The 18,595-nt window shown below is 37.3% G+C and overlaps 1 protein-coding gene across 1 annotated transcript in view; it reads right to left on the reverse strand.

Moving 5' to 3' along the window:
* Positions 1 to 18,595, reverse strand: part of LOC108399287 (maltase-glucoamylase) — a 179,190-nt gene that overhangs the window by 69,698 nt on the left and 90,897 nt on the right. The window contains exons 52-59 of the mRNA XM_073239855.1: positions 15,106 to 15,185; positions 9,611 to 9,734; positions 9,383 to 9,492; positions 8,963 to 9,117; positions 8,030 to 8,201; positions 5,446 to 5,545; positions 3,363 to 3,475; positions 1,991 to 2,116 (exon numbers count right to left, since the gene is read on the reverse strand). Coding sequence (XP_073095956.1) covers positions 1,991 to 2,116; positions 3,363 to 3,475; positions 5,446 to 5,545; positions 8,030 to 8,201; positions 8,963 to 9,117; positions 9,383 to 9,492; positions 9,611 to 9,734; positions 15,106 to 15,185 — 980 coding nt within the window. The remainder of the gene's footprint in view (positions 1 to 1,990; positions 2,117 to 3,362; positions 3,476 to 5,445; positions 5,546 to 8,029; positions 8,202 to 8,962; positions 9,118 to 9,382; positions 9,493 to 9,610; positions 9,735 to 15,105; positions 15,186 to 18,595) is intronic.

Below are 18,595 nucleotides of genomic sequence, written 5' to 3' on the forward strand. Positions count from 1 at the left end.
CATTAAAACTGAAGCCAAATTTCTTAATGACCCTGGAACTTCCAGGACTAGGCCACCTCTCAGAAGTAAGTCCTTTATGAAAGATGCAGGCACCCTTAGGTTGCAGTTTTATCTCTTCGTCCTGATAGATGCATGTCATAGGTATTGGGAGGAATTTAATGGTAGGGACTGTGTCTTGCCCATCTTTGTAACTTGAGAGTTTGGATGCTTGACATAAAACAGGGGTTTCTCTAATGTTTGCTTGAATGAGCCTGTTAGTAATGTTATAACTACATGCTAACTTGGATCCTAAACAGTAAGCTAGAACACATCACAAAAGGAGAAAACGGTCTTCTTGCCCTATAAAACTACTAGAGCAATAATTAACACAGATAAAAGGCAAAGGGATAGAGCTTTGAATTAACTAAGCCCACACACATGGTATTTTTGTGTTTGTTTGCAACTGGTGAGGAGCAGGTAAGATTGAAATGTGACAGCATTTAGTGACAGCTCCCAAGGTCATATGCATGGATGGGCGGGGGTCGATTGAGGCTTGGTGACTGGCCCTTCGACTCCAGATGCTTTTTTTTCCCAATCTGCTACATACTTCAAAGATACATAATGATCTTCTAAGTAAGTATTCCTCATGCAGTAAGTATTCTTCATGTGTGTTAGAAGATTCTAACTTTCGGGCCTGAAAGAAAAAGTGGCTTGTGGCCCCGTTGCCAGTGCAGCAGCATCTGCTCTAATACTGAGCAGTCACTTAGGACCCGGAAGTTTTCCACAGCCACACAGTGAGAAGGATCCCTTCCATGGAAGAAAAGCTCATGTTTGTTTCTGAATCAGCCACATCACAAAAAAGCACTTCCCATCAGAGGCACGGGGATAGACTAAAACCAACACCACATGTAATCAAACTATTTTTGAATCCTTGTCCTTTCATTTAGCTAAATGTAGTGGCCTTAGAAAAGTAATGAACCATGTAGTGTCTCCATTTCCTCTTTTTTAAAATACCAATAAACATGGGTTAACCATGAATGCAAAAGGGCTTTGTAAAATACTAATGATGTGGCAATATTTGGCCTGATTCCTCCTGGACCTGAGTGTTTGCAGACAGCAGATATAGGACAAGGAAAATGAATTTCCCCTAACTTATGATCAGTTTCCCCTTAACTCACAGGAAAAATTCCTCTCTGTGCATTCCCTCATTGCTGCTCTGAGAGGGGGTTGAAAAATCCTGAGATCAGTCCAAAGTCATTTCTACCAGTACAATCTTCTTTCTTATGCTACACGAGCGTGCATGCTTCACAGTTCCAAAGGTCTAGCCCAAAATAAATTGATTGACAACTTCATTAACTGCATGTTATGCACCCCCTGGAGGAGCTTGTCAAATATTATACACATAATAATTCTTTCCATTTGTTAATGGACATTGAACATCATAAATGCTTTGCAACCATAGAGCTTTCCAAATTAGAGTATGCTAGATGTAAACAGAGATTGCAAGGTCACTGTGAGAGACTTGTGTACTTTGAGTCATCAGCTTTTAGGAACCATATCACCCAGGTGTTGCTTTCCCTTATAAAATAACAGCTAACTTTAATGGAGTTCATCCTCTGTGCCATAAACTTTCAATGCACAGTATAAAGCATTTCTCACTACCAGCCCACCAAAGTAAGCCTTAGTCCAGTATTTTACTCTCATTTTATAAAAGAGGAAACTAAGACATTAATTAACTAGGCCAACATTGATAGAGCTAAGAAGTAAAGCTAAAATTCAAAATCACATCCATCTGACTCCATAAACTGTGCTCTTTTCATGACCACAGGTAATTTAGCATATAAATTTCTGACAGGTGTGTGTCTGTCTATCTACTTTCCTATGTATCATCTATCTATCTATCTACCTATTCATCTATCTATCTCTACTTTTCCTAATAAATTGAATTAGATGCAAAAAATAAAATATAGGCAATGGTGCTTTATGCATGATTAAAGAAGTTCCAACTTACATATGGGATCCTAGCTTCACGAGTTCGGCTTACAACCTTTTTCAACCCATCAATGTTATTATAGTTCCTGCGGCTAAGCTGGAACCCAAGACTCCAGTATGGAGGCAAGAATGGTCGTCCAACGAGCTGGAAAAATAAATAAATAAGTGTCTAAGCATTTAGAATAAACACTGTTTGTAGCATCATGTCTTATATGGAAAACCTCATCCCCACTTCCCACTTCATTTTCTGTAAGGTTCCCAGATTTAAAATGTCAGAGTCAAGAGTAATTTGCAAAAGTCTACAACTCACATCTTTCTTTCCTAAGCACTAAATGTATTCCTGACAGTTGCAATATCAGAAAATAATGGGACTTGCAGAAAATGCTTGAATAGTGCTGTCATCTTGCAGAGAAAGAAGTAATATTCATTCTCTCAATAAATATTTTCTGAGTGTTAATGATGTAGAAGGGGCTCATGTAGGCACTTGGGATATAGTGGCATGAAGCAAATTTAGTTCCTGCTCTCACAGAGAATAAAGGAGTTAAATAAATGTCTAATATAGTTTCTGACAGTGTTATGTGCTAAGGATAAAGGAATAGGACTGATAGGATCATAAGTGGTACACATGAAGAAATACTGGACTATGTTGAACATCCAAGTATACAAGTGGCTCAAGCCAACATTCCGAGAAGGTCCCAGATAAAGCCCATGGCTTCCTAAGAGCCCCTGTCTGCCCATATGAGAGGCTCCTCCTCAACAGCATGCTTGGCCTCATGCCTCTGAAATCCCATACAATCCATTTTCACCTCACTAGTGGCAATGATTGTAAGATGTTTCTTATTGTCATTATTTCAGGCTGTGTTATATTTCTCCTACTTGATTAGAAATTCACTGGCATCTGGGACCGTATGTGTCATCTTGAACAATTTGCCTCATTTTTCTGAGTCTGTTCATCTAAAAAGTAGGAACTTAAGGCTAAATTGTGTCTGAAGCTCCTTCCTGTCCTACAGTTAAAATAAAAAATAGAACAGTTACTTTCATGTAGTTTCTTTTCACTAAATACTTACTGAATGAATGAATAAATAAACTTTGCTGACTTGTGGCCTGAGATCTTTGGAATGATTGATCATACATGGATAGACTATGAGCTCCTTAGAAACAGGATGGTATCTGACTTACTCTTGTGATTCACTAACTTTGCAGTGCCTCTTTAACATGCAGAAGGCTCCCAAAAAACGTGCATCAAAATAAGCATACATTGCATGAAAGACTCACAATCCCAGCATTTATAACCAGAGTTTACTCATAGTTTAATTTTTCTCTTGGTAATTTATAATGAAATTATGGGATCACAGCAAAAAATAATGGCTATCTAAAAGCAAAGCCCATACCTCCAGGTACTCCTTAACCACTTGTTCTGGAGTATTTCCCAGGAACACATAAAAGTCAAGAATGCCCCCAATTGTGCGGTAGGTGATTGCAGGAGCAGGCTGAAGGGTGACCTCTGAAGGATCAAAATAAGAAGTGTTACAATTTAGTGCTTGGACACAGCGCATACAATCTCTAAAATATGAATCCCTGAGTTATCCGAAACAGTCTCAGTCTCATTTTGAAACAGATGAAAATCACACATGTTCCTTTTTTTAGACAATTGCTGAAGTTTACAAATATTAGATGAGTAAACACAAATAAAGAATTTATTTTTTTTATGAGAAAGAAGAACAAATTCTGTTTTAATCTGGCCATGTAAAAATACAAATGGCTGGGATATGTGAATGCAATTTAGGGAAAGTTTAAAAACCTTGCTAGGTGAGTTTGACCACAACAAAAAATAAAAATAAAAACAAACGCTTTGAGCACCATTAGTCCAGAAGCTGGAGGAGGAGGATTCTGGAGTGGGGAAGGGATGGGCTATGAGGAACAGCCTGCAACTCAGCCTTGTTACCTATAGACAGACAGCATGGTTTACATGTTGAAATCTACAGGTATCTTCTAAAAGTTTTATGATTTCATGTCTTACATTTAGGTCTTTCATCCATTTAGAGTTTAGTTTTATGTATGGTGATCTAGTTTCATTGTCTTGCATGTAGCCATCCACTTTTTCCAACACCATTTATTAAAGAGACTGTCTCTTCTTCATTGTGTATTCTTGCCTCCCTTGTCATATACTAATTGACTTATGTGCGTGGGTTTATTTCTGAGCTCTCTATTCTGTTCCACTGATCTATGAATCTAGTCCTGTGCCAGTACCACAGTTTTAATCACCTTAGCTTTGTAGCATAGCTATAAATCTATGAGCATATGTTCAGCTTGTTCTTCTTTCTCAAGATTGCTCTGGCTATTAAGAGTTTTAAATTTTAGGATTATTTGCTCTAATGCAGTGAAAAATGCCACTGGTATTTTGATAGGGATTGCATTGAATCTGTAAATTGCTTTAGACAGGATGGTTATTTTGACAATAAAAATTCTTCCTATCCATGAGAATGGAAGAGCTTTCCATTTATTGGTGCCTTCTTCAATTTCTTTCATTGGTGCCATAGTTTTTAGAGTACAGGTCTTTCACCTCTTTGGTTGTTTATTCCCAGGTATTTTATTCTTTTAGATGCAACATCTATGTTCATTATAGCATTAGTCACAATAGCCAAATATGGAAGCAACCCAAATGCCCATCAATAGATGAATGGATAAAGAAGATGTACATATATACAATGGAATATTACTCAGTCATAAAAAAGAAGAAAATCTTGTCATTTGCAATAACATGGATGAACCTAGAGGGTATCATGTTAAGCAAAGTAAGTCAGAGAAAGACAAATACCATATGCTTTCACTTACATGTGGAATCTAAACAAACAAAAAAGAAATAGAGCCATAAATGCTGACAATAGACTGTTGGTTACCACAGGGAGGGGGGAGGGGGATGGGTGAAATAGATGAAGGGGTTAAGGAGTACAAACTTCAAATTATACAAATTAGTCATAGGAATGGAAGTACAACATAGAGAATATAACCAATAATATTGTAATATCTTGGTATGATAACAGGGCTAACTTCACCTACTGTGGTGAGCATTTAGTTATATAATATTTAGTTAGATGATATTTCATTAAATAATAATTATCAAATCACTATGTTATACATCTGAAATCAATATAATGTTGTATATCAACTATATTCCAATAAAAAAAAGAAATCTGCAGGTATCTTTGGTCCATGTCTATCAAAGGTCTCATTATGTACAGAATATTATGGAAAACATTGTACCAAAGGAGAACCCTGAAGTAGTTTTCAATGAAAATAGCTTTCAGCATGAACTGGTTTTGTAAACACGTTAACCTACTCTTGGATCCAGTTTTTACAGAAGCATCGTAGGGCCAATATACTTTCTGTTTAACAGTGACCTCACCAGGACAGTCATTTTTATAAAAGCAGCATCACAAAACATTCCTGCCAAGATAAAAAGATGCTCCCTACCCATGGCATTACTGTTCATCAGAAAAACCCCAAAGGAAGAGCCACTGGTGTCTTCAAGGCACAAGAAGAATGTATGAGCTCCATAGAGATTAATCATGCCCTGTCAACAAAAACGGAAAGAAATAACAATAGCATATCTTACAAGTGTTTTTATTCACCTTGAAATGAAATCAAAAGCCTTGCACAACATGCTTGGTCAACGAAACATGTTGGGGTTTCGTGTTGTACCACAAAGGTATTGAAATGGTAACATCAACCAGCAAATGGGTAAACAAAACACCCCGACACATCTACACAATGGAATACTGTCGGAATAATCAGAAGTGAAATAGTGATACAAGCTCCATCATGAATAAACCTCAGAAGTGGTATGCTGAGTGAAAGAAACAGATACAGAGGCCCACAGATTGCATGATTCCATTTATATGAAATGTTCAGAAAAGTCAAATTGCTTGAGACAGAAAATTGGTTTGTGATTGAGGCAGGTGTGGACACCGGTGTGGGAATGGGGATTAAGACTGAAGGGTGTGAGGGATCCTACTGGGCTGATAAATACATCCTAAAATCGGATTAGGATGATGGTTGCACAGCTCGGTACATGTGCTAAAATTCTTGAACTGTATTCTTAAGACAAGTTAATTTTATGGTATATAAATTATATGTTATTTTTTTTTAATTGGAAAAAATGTGCCATGATGTATAACAAAACGTTAGCAGAAATGACGGTATTATGAGCAATTCCCAATTTCTTCTTTATGCCTAACTGTATTTTTCTAACTTTTCTATAATTAACCTATAAATAAGTAGGTAGTAAAAAAAGTTTAAATTAAAAAAAAAATGTAGTGAGCCTATCACAGGGCTATGATGAGCCCTGATATAAAAAGAGATAATGTGTAAAACTCTAAGTGCTGTAAGAATAGAAGGTACTGAGATTATGAATACAGAAAGCTTTACGGAAGCTCCCTATGTGATGCTGCGAACTTACCCCTGGGGACAGGGCAACGTACTGATTCTGGTAACTTCCAGGAGAGGAGGGGAAAGGGAATCGGCATGGTATGTGAAATGCATCGGCAGGCCTATGTAAAATTAGGCTATGTTTAAAATTATAGCCAGGACGACTCATGGGCACACTTGGATAGAATACAGACTAAGAATATTAAAAAGAAACAAAGAATAGTTGGGAAGAGTGGAAAAGAAAGAAAAAAGGAAGAGGGAAAAGAGAAGGGGAGAAGGGAGAAAGGAAGGAAGGGAGGGAAAGAAAAGAAAGAGAAAAGAAAAAGAAGTATTTTAATCCGATCTGAGACTATGTAACTCAAGAATTTCAGCTGTAGGACTCCAAGCTCAGTGTGATGCTCAGCATCCTGTAATTGTCAAAGTCTCTGACCATGCCTGTGAGTGAAAGGGCTGCCCGTTGCTTTTTTTTCCTTGTTGGGTTCAGTAAGTGAGCTCTTTCTGTTGCATCGGCTTCTGGCAGGGGGGTCAGTTCACAAGCTATTTGGTTTGCTCATCTCCTCTGGCCTATGAACTACAAAACTTCAGTCCTGTCCTTCCTTTGCAACATACATCAGCCTTTGCTCCTGCACAGATCTGAGAAACATCATCAATAAACGGAGACGTCAAGACATGCGCTACAAACCGATACTACTCAAGCATTGTCCATGGACTGCTTCCTACCCAAACCCTTCGCTGTAAGTCAGCAAGGTAGGTACAGAAACCACGAGAAAGACTTTAGAGACTCTTTTGTAACAATTTAAAACAGTAATTTTACATCTGTGCGATTTAAAATCCAGGCTTGTATTTTGTATGTCTTGGAGTATTTTTATTTCACTTTCCCAGTGTATTTTACTTTTAGTTATATCTTACAGAAGTACTGTCTGTGCTGGATTACAAAAGAAAGAAAAGAAAAGAAAGGAAAGGAGGGAGGGAGGGAAGAAGGAAGGAAGGAAGGAAGGGAGGGAGGGAGGGAGAGGAGGGAACTACTCCTTTACTACAGATAAGTTGAGAAGCACTGCTCTAGACTAGTTTGAGCTCTTTGCACACTTTAATATGCATGCAGTTCACTTGTAGATCTTGTTAAAAATGCAGATGCTGATTCAGTAGGTCTGGGCAATGGCCTGAGATTCTGCATTTCTAACAACTTTCCGTGATGCCAACACTGCTGTCTCTGGAACATACTTTAACCAGCAGAGACACAGAACAACATTAAAGCTGCCCATAGAGGCATGTTTTAGTCTACGAAGTACTACTGAGAATAGCTCCTCCTGAAGCTCTAGATACTACTTAGTTAATACAAACATAGTTATTTTGCAGAAGTATTTTCTAATATATATTAGGCCATACTATAGTCATTGAATTATATTTTCCTTTAAAACTGAGATTTTTTTTAAGGAATTGGTGTATTGGCAACTGTGAGTTTGTAAGGCTCAGCAACAAAGTTTCTCCAATATAAACTGGTCTAAACTGGGCAAAATAATACACAGACGTAACTCTGCCTCCATTCCACTCTAGGTTGCTTCACTCCGTAGGCTACTTTCTGGAAAGGAGAGCAAGTCTCTGTGAGCATAGCAGGGGGAGGGGGCCTCACCTCAGTGGGCTTGGCGTCCCGGGTGAAGATGGGCCAGGTCTTCCAGGTCATGTTGTGGCGGTACTGCTGGTGCACATGCTCTCCCAGCCCATACACGTTGGTGCTGGGCAGCCGGAGAGACAGCTGCAGGAACTGCTGGGCGAACTGCAGGGGCCCGATGCTCGTGTCCAACCTGGGCCGTGGAGTAAGAGCCAGTCACCAAACAATGCTCTGCCAGGAAACTGCTGCTTCCCCTCAACACTTGGAGAAGAGGTGTTTCAAGTGCTATCATCCACTTTAATGCTACCTTTAAAGGCCTTTCCTAGGGTGTCTTGGTTAATTCTTAAGGAGCGTAGCACTGGTGATGTGACACCAGAAACTCAAGTTGATGACTAAGGGAAGAAAGCAGGTGCAGTCTTACATTTGCTGTGCACCTCCTTCAGGCCAAGCACAGTTCGGATGCTTCATAAATATGCTGTCAGTACTCAAGCAACAGTGGCTATTCTGATTCCCTCTCTATGGGGAGGTGCTCCACTTAGTATCACACAGCTGACTGGTGATTGCTGGCGCCAGGATGTGAAGGCACCTGTTAGTGACATTAATCCTTGTATTTCCTCCAGTACAATTGACCACCTAAACTCAAGCTGCTGTTAGGTAAGTTTCTCAAGAAATAATAATTGAGAATGACAAAAACTGAAGTTGAATTCCAGTGTGAATGGTAACCCCAAATAATAAAATGCCTTATCTCATAACGTATGTGAACCGCAAGTATATTTACATAACTTGGCAAACTAACATTTTTTGCAGTCCTGAACATTAACAATGTTAATGGTTTACAGTATTTACAGCCAAGGCTTTGACATTTTTCTGAGGCTCAAACATTTTCCCAAGTCCAATTATCACCCACTCCCAGTAAGACAGAACGAAAGGCATCAGAACTGTGATGAAACTCACAAGACTCTATTGTTGCTCGTCCTCATTATTTTGATGCTGAAGGGTTTATGAACGACTTCTATGTTATAGCTCAAAGTGAAGGTATTAGCAGTCCTGTTAAGGGAGTTAATATTTTCACGGGGGACTTCATAGCGCATGTTATTGGCATCAGTGATCTGTCAGAAGAAAAACAGAAGGGACAACTCCAGATAAGACCACTCCCTTGTAGAGCTAGCTACAAAAGATCTTTGCTCTCAAACAGCCCGCAATGAGAATACCTTCTAATTCTTAACCCTGTGTTTCCTGATGGGTGGGGAGAAATCACCCAATCATGTCCACCATCAAAGAGGGGCAGCGGCACTTCTCTGCAATGCATGAAGGGGAATGATCTGAACCCAGCATAAGGGCACTTCTTTCTTCAATGGTAACTATCAAACCAACCTTAAAATGAAAACGACTGGATGTCTGATATTCAGCTGTGAAGAGGGTGTCGGTGACATCATATCCAAATAAGGATGGAGATGGCAACCTTTTCAACTGGGCAGTAAACCCTAGTGGGAGCGGGAGGAGAGAGACAGAAGAGAGGGGAGATCTTAGCCTTTATTTTGTAGCTTAGTTATTTGGGCTATAAAGAGTTGTTCCCAGGGGCAATCTTAGGGCATTGCTCACCTGTGCTTGTATTTTTAGGGTCATTGCTGATTTCATAGCCCCAGTTCTTAGGGAAGAAACATCTGGGAACATTAGTATCTGTCGCAACCTTCCAGCAGCATTTATATCGCCATGAGCAGACCTCCTGTCACAGTGGCACAAGTTAACATTATAGGGAATGAGGGAAGCAAAACTTGTCTATTTGTTTATAACCAAGTGTATTCCAAGAAGAATTTAAAATAGGTCATAATTCCATTCAGTTATTATTCATTCTCCTTTTATTCATACATTTATTCAGCCATCCAATATGCATTTGTTGCCTGTTGAACAAAGAACTAATAATACAGATAAATAAGATGCAGATCTTGCCACCAGCAGCTGGAGCTCCTCACAGCTGTTGGGGAAGGTCTTCCTAACTGACAGGCGTCCCCAAGTAGTTGCTCATAAGCTAAGGGACGTGAGGAGAGATGCTGCAAGCCAGGAGGCGTGGCGACCAACCAGTGGCAGATTCTCTTCTGCAGTCCTTCCTTCCAGCCTCAATACTCAGCGTGAGCCCAGGTAAAAAGGACAGGCAGTCAGAGATAATTAAACATGAAGATGACAGTCAAGAACTGCCAACCATTTGAGAGAAACCAATACCATGAGAAAGGTGCCCAACTTAATAAACTGAATAAACAAATTGGAGGAAACAGCTAACAGAAGAAACATGGCAAGCGTTCAAAATAGATCTCATCTTCAGAGAGAGGCACAGAGCTGTTGCTTCCATTAAAAAGAAAACAATACAGATAATTGAAAATTAAGATATCAAACGAGATTGAAAACACTTTAATGTTTGGATGCAATAACAAAAAGGAAACAGTAAAAGATGTTAAAACAAAACAAAATTAATCAAGTTTAGGACTGTCCTAGAACATCACACACAAAGATAATGAAATGGAAAAATGAGAGGAAGAGAGAGCAGAGTGACCAATGGACTCAGATAACAGTGCTCAACCAGAAGATTCCATAAGGAGGGGAAAGAACACAGGTGGGGGTGGGGGGTCAAAGAGAGAAAGCAATGCTATACAGAATGGACAGCACAATATACAAGCCAAGAAACTAGAAAAGAACAGAATAAACCATAAAAATGACATGAACAACTTACACTAGTAAAAACAGTAATTTTGAAAAGAAGAAAGGAGCAGGCATCTACCGTCTCCAATTCAAAACTTGAAATGAGAATCCTCTCTGTCCAGGTTTTCATCTAGGCTCGCTGACACAGAGCTGCAGCAAGCGCAGTGAGGCAGACACCACTGTTCATTAAACACGCCTTGTTTCCACTATTGATTTGAAATGCCACTTTTGTTATGAACTCAATTTAAGCGCACATGAATGAAAATATGCATTTCAGAACTGCCTATAATCTTCCAGTGGCATAAGTATCAATTCCTGCTATGACTCCACACTGATAGTCACTATATTGGGAGGACTTGCTTTGATATTAGTTTGGCAGATCAAAAAATCCAAAGGAGACTCTCTAAAAAGGTCAAAGAAATGTGAATACTTTATCAAGTCCTATTTTGACAAAAGAGAGGGAGACAAACAAGATTAGAAACAAAAATGGAGAATGACAGCAGATAGATAGGATTTTAAACATAAATCATAATTATAAGAAAACTGTATAAATATTTGCCACTGAGTGTGAAACTGTAATTTCAGTCCTTAAAGAGTAAAATGTTAAATAATTGAAATTAGATAAGAAGAACTAGAAAACCTAAAATGAGCAGTAGCCATAGGAAATTGTAACATCAAGTCAAAGGTCTTTCCCTAAAGAAATGATACCTTGCCCAGATGATTTAGGGACTAGAATAATATCCTGTTGTATATATATTTTTTTCAGAATATAGAAAAAAGGTGGAAAGTTTCCTGATTCATTTTATTAAACTAGTACAATTCTGGCAACAAACTAGACAAATCCAAATAAACAAGCAAACAAAAGTATATATGCCAATTTCTCTTTAAAAAACAAAAATATGTAAAATTTTAATGAATACTAGCAATTTGAATTCCTTAGTGTATTAAAAGAATTCATACATAAAAGCCAAGTAAGGATTATCAAGTGAAAGTTAGAATGGTTCAAAATTAAGAAATCTTTTAATATAATTCACAGCATTGACCTAAAGAAATCATGTGATCATCTCAACAGAAGCAAACTATTTTTAAAATAAAGTAATTTGGTACATTTAAATGCCTGAAATTTAAAAACCAAGTTATAAAATAAGATATATAGTGTGACCAAATTTATGTTAAGACAAAACAAAAACTATATAAATAAAAGTGCAAAATATCTAAAGGCATGCAAAAAGCATAGAAAGATCAAGACAAGGATAACCCCAAGCTATTGAGCTGATTCTGGGAGGGGATTTGGAGGTAGAGAGGACGCATAAGGACTTTCCCATTTTCTTCTGCACATAGCTATGATGTCTGAATCTTTCTTATTATTGGAATATATCCAGTGTAGATTTTGTGACAAAACAATGGAAGAACATGTCACAACACTACTCATTTGGAAGAGGTATCGTACTAACAATTATTTTAGAAGCTAACATCTGATGTAATTGAAAAACCGCAAGATGAATATGACAAATCAACATTACACACCTATTATAAGCAAAGCAATCCCATTATAAACATAAACTCTTCTCAAATGTACTTATTAATTCTCCATATGTATAACTGAGATTCCTGCCTCATCCTTTTCGGGTAACAAAACAACTTGCAGGGGAGCAGTGAAGAAAGAGTCTGGGGCTTCTGGATAACCTCTGGATAACTGATTTTCCTAAGCCTGAGGCACATGTTTTAAGCACCTCCACTATCTCTGAAACTGAGGTCTGTAATGTTCAAAAGGTCAGTTTCATTGCCATAAATTGTTCCAAAGTCTACAGACCTCTATGAAAAGCAATGAGACAGGAAATCCAGTGCATTCAGGTAAACACAATATTTTTGCAGGCAATCTGCCCTAACATCCCTATTTAAGTTTTAAGCCATTACCAGCAACCTAGACACCGTAAGTCAGACCATATATATATAAAGAATCTCCTCCTTCTCCATTTCCATTGGACCACAATAGCACAGACTCTTATAACTACTGTCTGGACTATAGCAGTTGACCCACGACAAGTCTCCCTGATTCTACCCTTTCCTTAACACCAAACTTTACTCAAGAGTATTCTTCAGTTATCTTCCAAATAGATTCTTATGACATTTGCCACTCAGAAATCATTGACTACTAAAACTTGAGAACTGACTTGAAGATTATCTAATCCAACTTCCATTTAATGTAAGGATGTTTTCAGTAGAGTGACAGATGCTGCAATACTGTGAGTGATGTGTAACCAACTTCTTCCAAAATAAGAAATTCTGCATTTATAGTTAATACTTTATTGCAAAGTTATTCCTTATGTTTAGTTAATATCAGTCTCCAGAAAGTTCCATTCTCTAAAACCTATGATAGTTGCATATTGCCTACTAGATAAAATATCTCAAGCTATACTGAAAAATTAGAAGACAAAAGGATCGTTAGTATTATAAGACAAGAAGAAAAAAAATGCATCTTTGAAAAAAATTTAAATACTCATAATTCACAGGTAACATTATTGTGTAAGGAAAAATCCAGAAGAATCTATAGTCAAACTAAGATAATTAACAAGCAAATTTAAGAAGATTTCTGGTTATAGGAGGAATATTTAAAATATCAGTTTTAAATCAATACAACAGCTAAAGGGAAAATTAACGTTGAAAATAACATTTAAAATCAAACATCAGACAGAAAAAATTAGGAAAAAAATGTTAAGACCTCTACAAAATTTCAAAAACAAAAATCTCAATGAATTGATGACTCTATCAAGCTCATGGATTAGAATATTCATTCTTATAAAGATGGAAGTTGTCCCAAAATTAACCTGTAAATTTTATCTGACCAAGATCAGATTTTCAGTAGATTTTATGTGGAAAGTGACAGGCTGATTCTAAAATTTACTCAGAAATTTAAAAGGCCAAAAATAGGTTAGGTAGTCTTGAAGAAAAATAATGATTTAGAGGATATACACACCCCTATATCAATACCTAGTATAAAGGTCTAGTAATTAAGGCAGTTGGTATTGACAAAAACCAGACAAACTAACAATGGCACAAACTACAGATCCTAAAAAATGATTCACACATAGAAAGATATGCAGTTTGTAGTAAGGGTGCCACTATAATGTAGAGAGAAAAAGATGGTAATTTCATAAGTGATGATAGATCTGTTAGTAATTCAAGAAAAAGAAAATGTTCTGGACTTCTACTTGGTACCACATGCAAAACCAATTCTAGAGTGATTGTAGATCTAAATATGAAAGATAAAAGAGCTTTTTAGAGAAAATTATAGGAATTTATTTTTCTAACCTTGTAGTAGTAGGTGAGAATTTTTAAAGAGAATACAAACTACACTATTAAAATTGATAGTATATTTTATTAAAATTAGTGAATATGTTTCATCAAGTCACCCTCAAGTGACTGAGGAGTCAGACCACAGAATAAGATACTTAAAACTTACATAACTATCAAAAAAATTGTATCCAGAATACATAATTACTACAAAGCATAAGAAAAATATGAACAGCCCAATAGAAAAAACTGGACAAGAAAAATTGAAAAGACACTTCACAAATATGATTATTCATCTAGCCAGTAAGCAAGCATATGAAAAGGTGTTTAATTTCATTAGTCATGAGGGGCATACAAATCAAAGCACAGAACAGGACCTTGAAAGAGGAGAAAACACCAAGAGAGGTAAGGATATACAGCAAGTGAACTCTTCTATACTACTAGCAGGAGTGTAAATTGGCACAAATACTTTGAAAAACTATTTTGCAATATTAGCTAAAGATAAACATGTACAAGTCCTATGAACTGAAAATTCCATTCCTATAGATCATCATTTTCCTAGGATATAAGTACTTAACTCAAGAAAAAGAACTACAAAAGCCATTTTAGAAACAATAGGACATTTAAGTTGGCCAGTTATATAATTAATATATTATGAGATAACGTAAATATATAAATATAAGTATTAAATAATAATTCATCATAAAAGAAGCATTAAATAAACAAAGTCCCAGTTAGAACAGATAATAGATTGTATTTACAACAGAAACTAAGTATATGAGTATCTAGGGGGAAACACTTCATAAGCCGTATGTAATAAAGTATGTATCAAGGAAAACATAAAAGTCACTTGAGAAATGTACTTATATAAAAAATAATTGGGAAGATTCAAAATTATTGAGATGTCTATAATGCCTAAGGGTAACCAAAATTCAATGCAGTCCTAACTAATATCCCAATAGGATATTATGGGGTATAAAACAGAGTATGTGGCAGGAATAAAATAGGAGGTGCATAATCGACTCCACCACCACTCTTTCCCCACTTCACATACTCATTTCTTTAAATAAAACCCAGCAGGCCAACAGCATGGAGCCCATTTCTCTGACCTCTGTCACCACCTGGCCAGGTGTGCAGTCTATCCTTTCAGATTCGGGGATCTGCGGACACTCTGGAATAAATGAAGTACCTGCATAGGAATTAAAGGACAAAGGTGAAAATCTGTATGTAATCATAGCTCCAGGAAGGAAGCAGGCAAGGTCACAACAAATTTTCAGCCAGTGCCCCAACCAATGATCACTAGTACCTCCATTGGCATGCAATGTTCAACACTTTTCCAAATGTTAAACACATTTGCTCTCTGTTTGGCTGGTTTTTGTTGAGATATATATAATTCACAAAATTCACCCTTTTAAAGTGTGTACAATTCAATGGCTTTTTGTACTTTACAAAGTTATGCAAACATCACCACTGTCTAATTCCAGGACGTTTTCATCAATACCTAAAAGATGTATACACTCATTAGTGGTAACTTCCCATTCCTCTCTGCCCCACCCCGGCAACCACTAATCCACTCTGTCTCTACAGATTTGCCTATTTGGAACATTTCATGTAAATGGAACCATACACACGTGACCTTTCACTTGGCATAAGGTTTCCAAGGGTTCATCCATGGTGTACCATGTAACAGTACTTCATTCCTGTTTATGGCTGAATCACATACCATTGTATGGATGTAACACTTCGAAGAATCTGTTCATCAGTTGATATACATTTGGGTTGTTTCTCCTTGTTGACTACTATACAGAATTTAGCTGGGTACATTCACATACATGTTTTTGTGTGAACTTGTTTTAAATTCTCTTGGTTACATGTGTAGAAATGGAATCGCTAAGTAATATGGCTACCTCTATCTTTAACTCTTTGAGGAACCGCCAAATCTTTCTTCCAAAATGACTGCACCATTGTACATCCCCACTAGCAATGTCTGAGGGTTCCAATTTCTCCATATCTTCCACATTTATTATTGTCTGTCTTTTTATTAAAGATATCTTAGTGGGTATGAAGGGTATGTCATTTTGACCTGCATTTCCCAAACAACTGATGACATATGTTGAATATCTTTTCATGGCTTATCAATCCCTTCTAGAGCTTCTATGAAGAAATGTCATTTCAAATCCTTGGCTCATTTTAAAAATTAGATTCTTTTTCTTTTTGAATTATAAGATCTTTTTTATATATGCTGGATACTAGAGCATTGCAGATATGCCATTTCTGTGTCTTTTCACTTCTTTGATAGCATGCTTTGAAGCACACTTTTTTTTCATTTTGAAGTCCAATTTACCTATTCTTTGGTTATTGTTTTGGGTGTCATGTCTAAGAAACTGTTGTCCAACCCAAGGTCACAAATATTTAAATGTATGCTTTATTCCTAGGGTTTTACAGTTCGTGCTCTTACATTTCCACCTTTGATCTATTTTGAGTTAATTTTCATTACTATGTCAGGTAAGGACCCAACATCATTCTTTTACATGTGGATATCCAGTTGTCCCACACATTTGTTTTCTGTCTGTTTCTGATGTTTTTCCCACTCACTTTCAATTATCTTTGAGGTAAACTGGGAAGATATTATTGACTCCACATGAATAAACACTTTCATTAAACATTGGCTACTCTTTCCTCACCTTTATTTATTTATTTTTTTAAGCTTTGGAGAAGCTTTATTTTATTTATTTTTTATTTTGGTATCATTAATATACAATCACATGAGCAACACTGTGGTTACTAGATTCCCCATTATCAAGTCCCCCCCCACACCCCATTACAGTCACTGTCCATCAGTGTAGTAAGATGCTATAGAGTCACTGCTTGTCTTCTCTGGGCTACACTGCCTTTCCCGTGCCCCCCCCACTACATTCTGTGTGCTAATCGTAATGCCCCTTACTCCCCTTCTCCCTCCCTTTCCTCCCACCCTCCCCAGTCTCTTTCCCTTTGGCAACTGTCAGTCCATTCTTGGGTTCTGTGATTCTGCTGTTGTTTTGTTCCTTCAGTTTTTTTCTTTGTTCTTATACTCCACAGATGAGTGAAATCATTTGGTACTTGTTTTTCTCTGCCTGCCTTATTTCACTGAGCATAATACCCTCTAGCTCCATCCATGTTGTTGCAAATGGTAGGATTTGTTTTTTTCCTATGGCTGAATGATATTCCATGGTGTATATGTACCACAGCTTCTTTATCCATTCATCTACTGATGGACACTTAGGTTGCTTCCATTTCTTGGCTATTGTAAATAGTGCTGCGATAAACATAGGGATGCATATGTCTTTTTGAAACTGGGCTCCTGCACTCTTAGGGTAAATTCCTAGGAATAGAATTCCTGGGTCAAATGGTATTCTTATTTTTAGTTTTTTGAGGAACCTCCATACTGCTTTCCACAATGGTTGAATTAGCTTACATTCTCACCAGCAGTGTAGGAGGGTTCCCCTTTCTCGGCATCCTTGCCAGCATTTGTTGTTCCTAGTCTTTTCTATGTTTGCCACCCTAACTGGTATGAGGTGATATCTCATTGTGGTTTTAATTTGCATTTCCCTGATGATTAGTGATGTGGAGCATCTTTTCATGTGTCCATTGACCATCTGAATTTCTTCTTTGGAGAAGTGTCTGTTCATATCCTCCACCCATTTTTACTAGGGTTATTTGCTTTTTGGGTGTTGAGGTGTGTGAGTTCTTTATATATTTTGGATGTTAACCCCTTTCCTCACCTTTATAACCACCCCCACCCCTGATATAACAGCATCAGAAGTAGGCTCTGGTTCAGTGGGTTTTGTGAGCCACCCCAAACCCAGAATTCCACCTGAAGCTTGAGGCAACAGTTTCTGTGTGCATAACAGGTGCCCTTCAATGCCTCTGTTTATATTTTAAAAAGACCTCAAAACATTTCTATTACCTTTAAGCCCCTACACTTGTTTGTATATACATTCAAACAAAATGTTGTTTTAAAATTTAATTAGAGACTCCAACGTAAGACCCCTGAAACTGTAAATCTCCCAGAAGAAAATATAGGGGAGCTGCTTCATCACATTGGTCTTGGTAATGACTTCATGAATGTGACACCAAAAGCACAGGCAACAAAAGCTAAAATAGACAAGTGGGATGACATCAAACTAAAACGCTCTGCACACCAACAGAAGCAATCAACAAAATGAAAAGGCATCTGAAGGAATGGGAGAAAACATGTATAGACCATGTTTTTGAGAAGGGGCTAATTTCTAAAATAGATAAAGAACAATTAAAAAGAAGAAAGTTTGGTCATTTGCAACTACATGGAGGAACCTGGAGGATATTTTCCTAAATGAAGTAAGCCAGTCACTGAGCCCCTGCATGATTCCACTTACATGAAGGATCTAAAATAGTCAGACTTAACTGAGGCAAAGAACAGAATGATGCTTTCCAGAGAATGAGGGGTAGGGGGAAATAGGATGTTGCTGATCAACATTTATAAAATTTCATTTGTGCAAGATGAGTAAGTCCCACAGCTCTGATTACAACATTGTGCCTACAGATCACAATACTGTGCTGCATGCTAAAAATTCAGTTAAG

The sequence above is a fragment of the Manis javanica genome, chromosome 6 (genome assembly GCF_040802235.1).
Source record: "Manis javanica isolate MJ-LG chromosome 6, MJ_LKY, whole genome shotgun sequence".
NCBI lineage: Eukaryota > Metazoa > Chordata > Mammalia > Pholidota > Manidae > Manis > Manis javanica.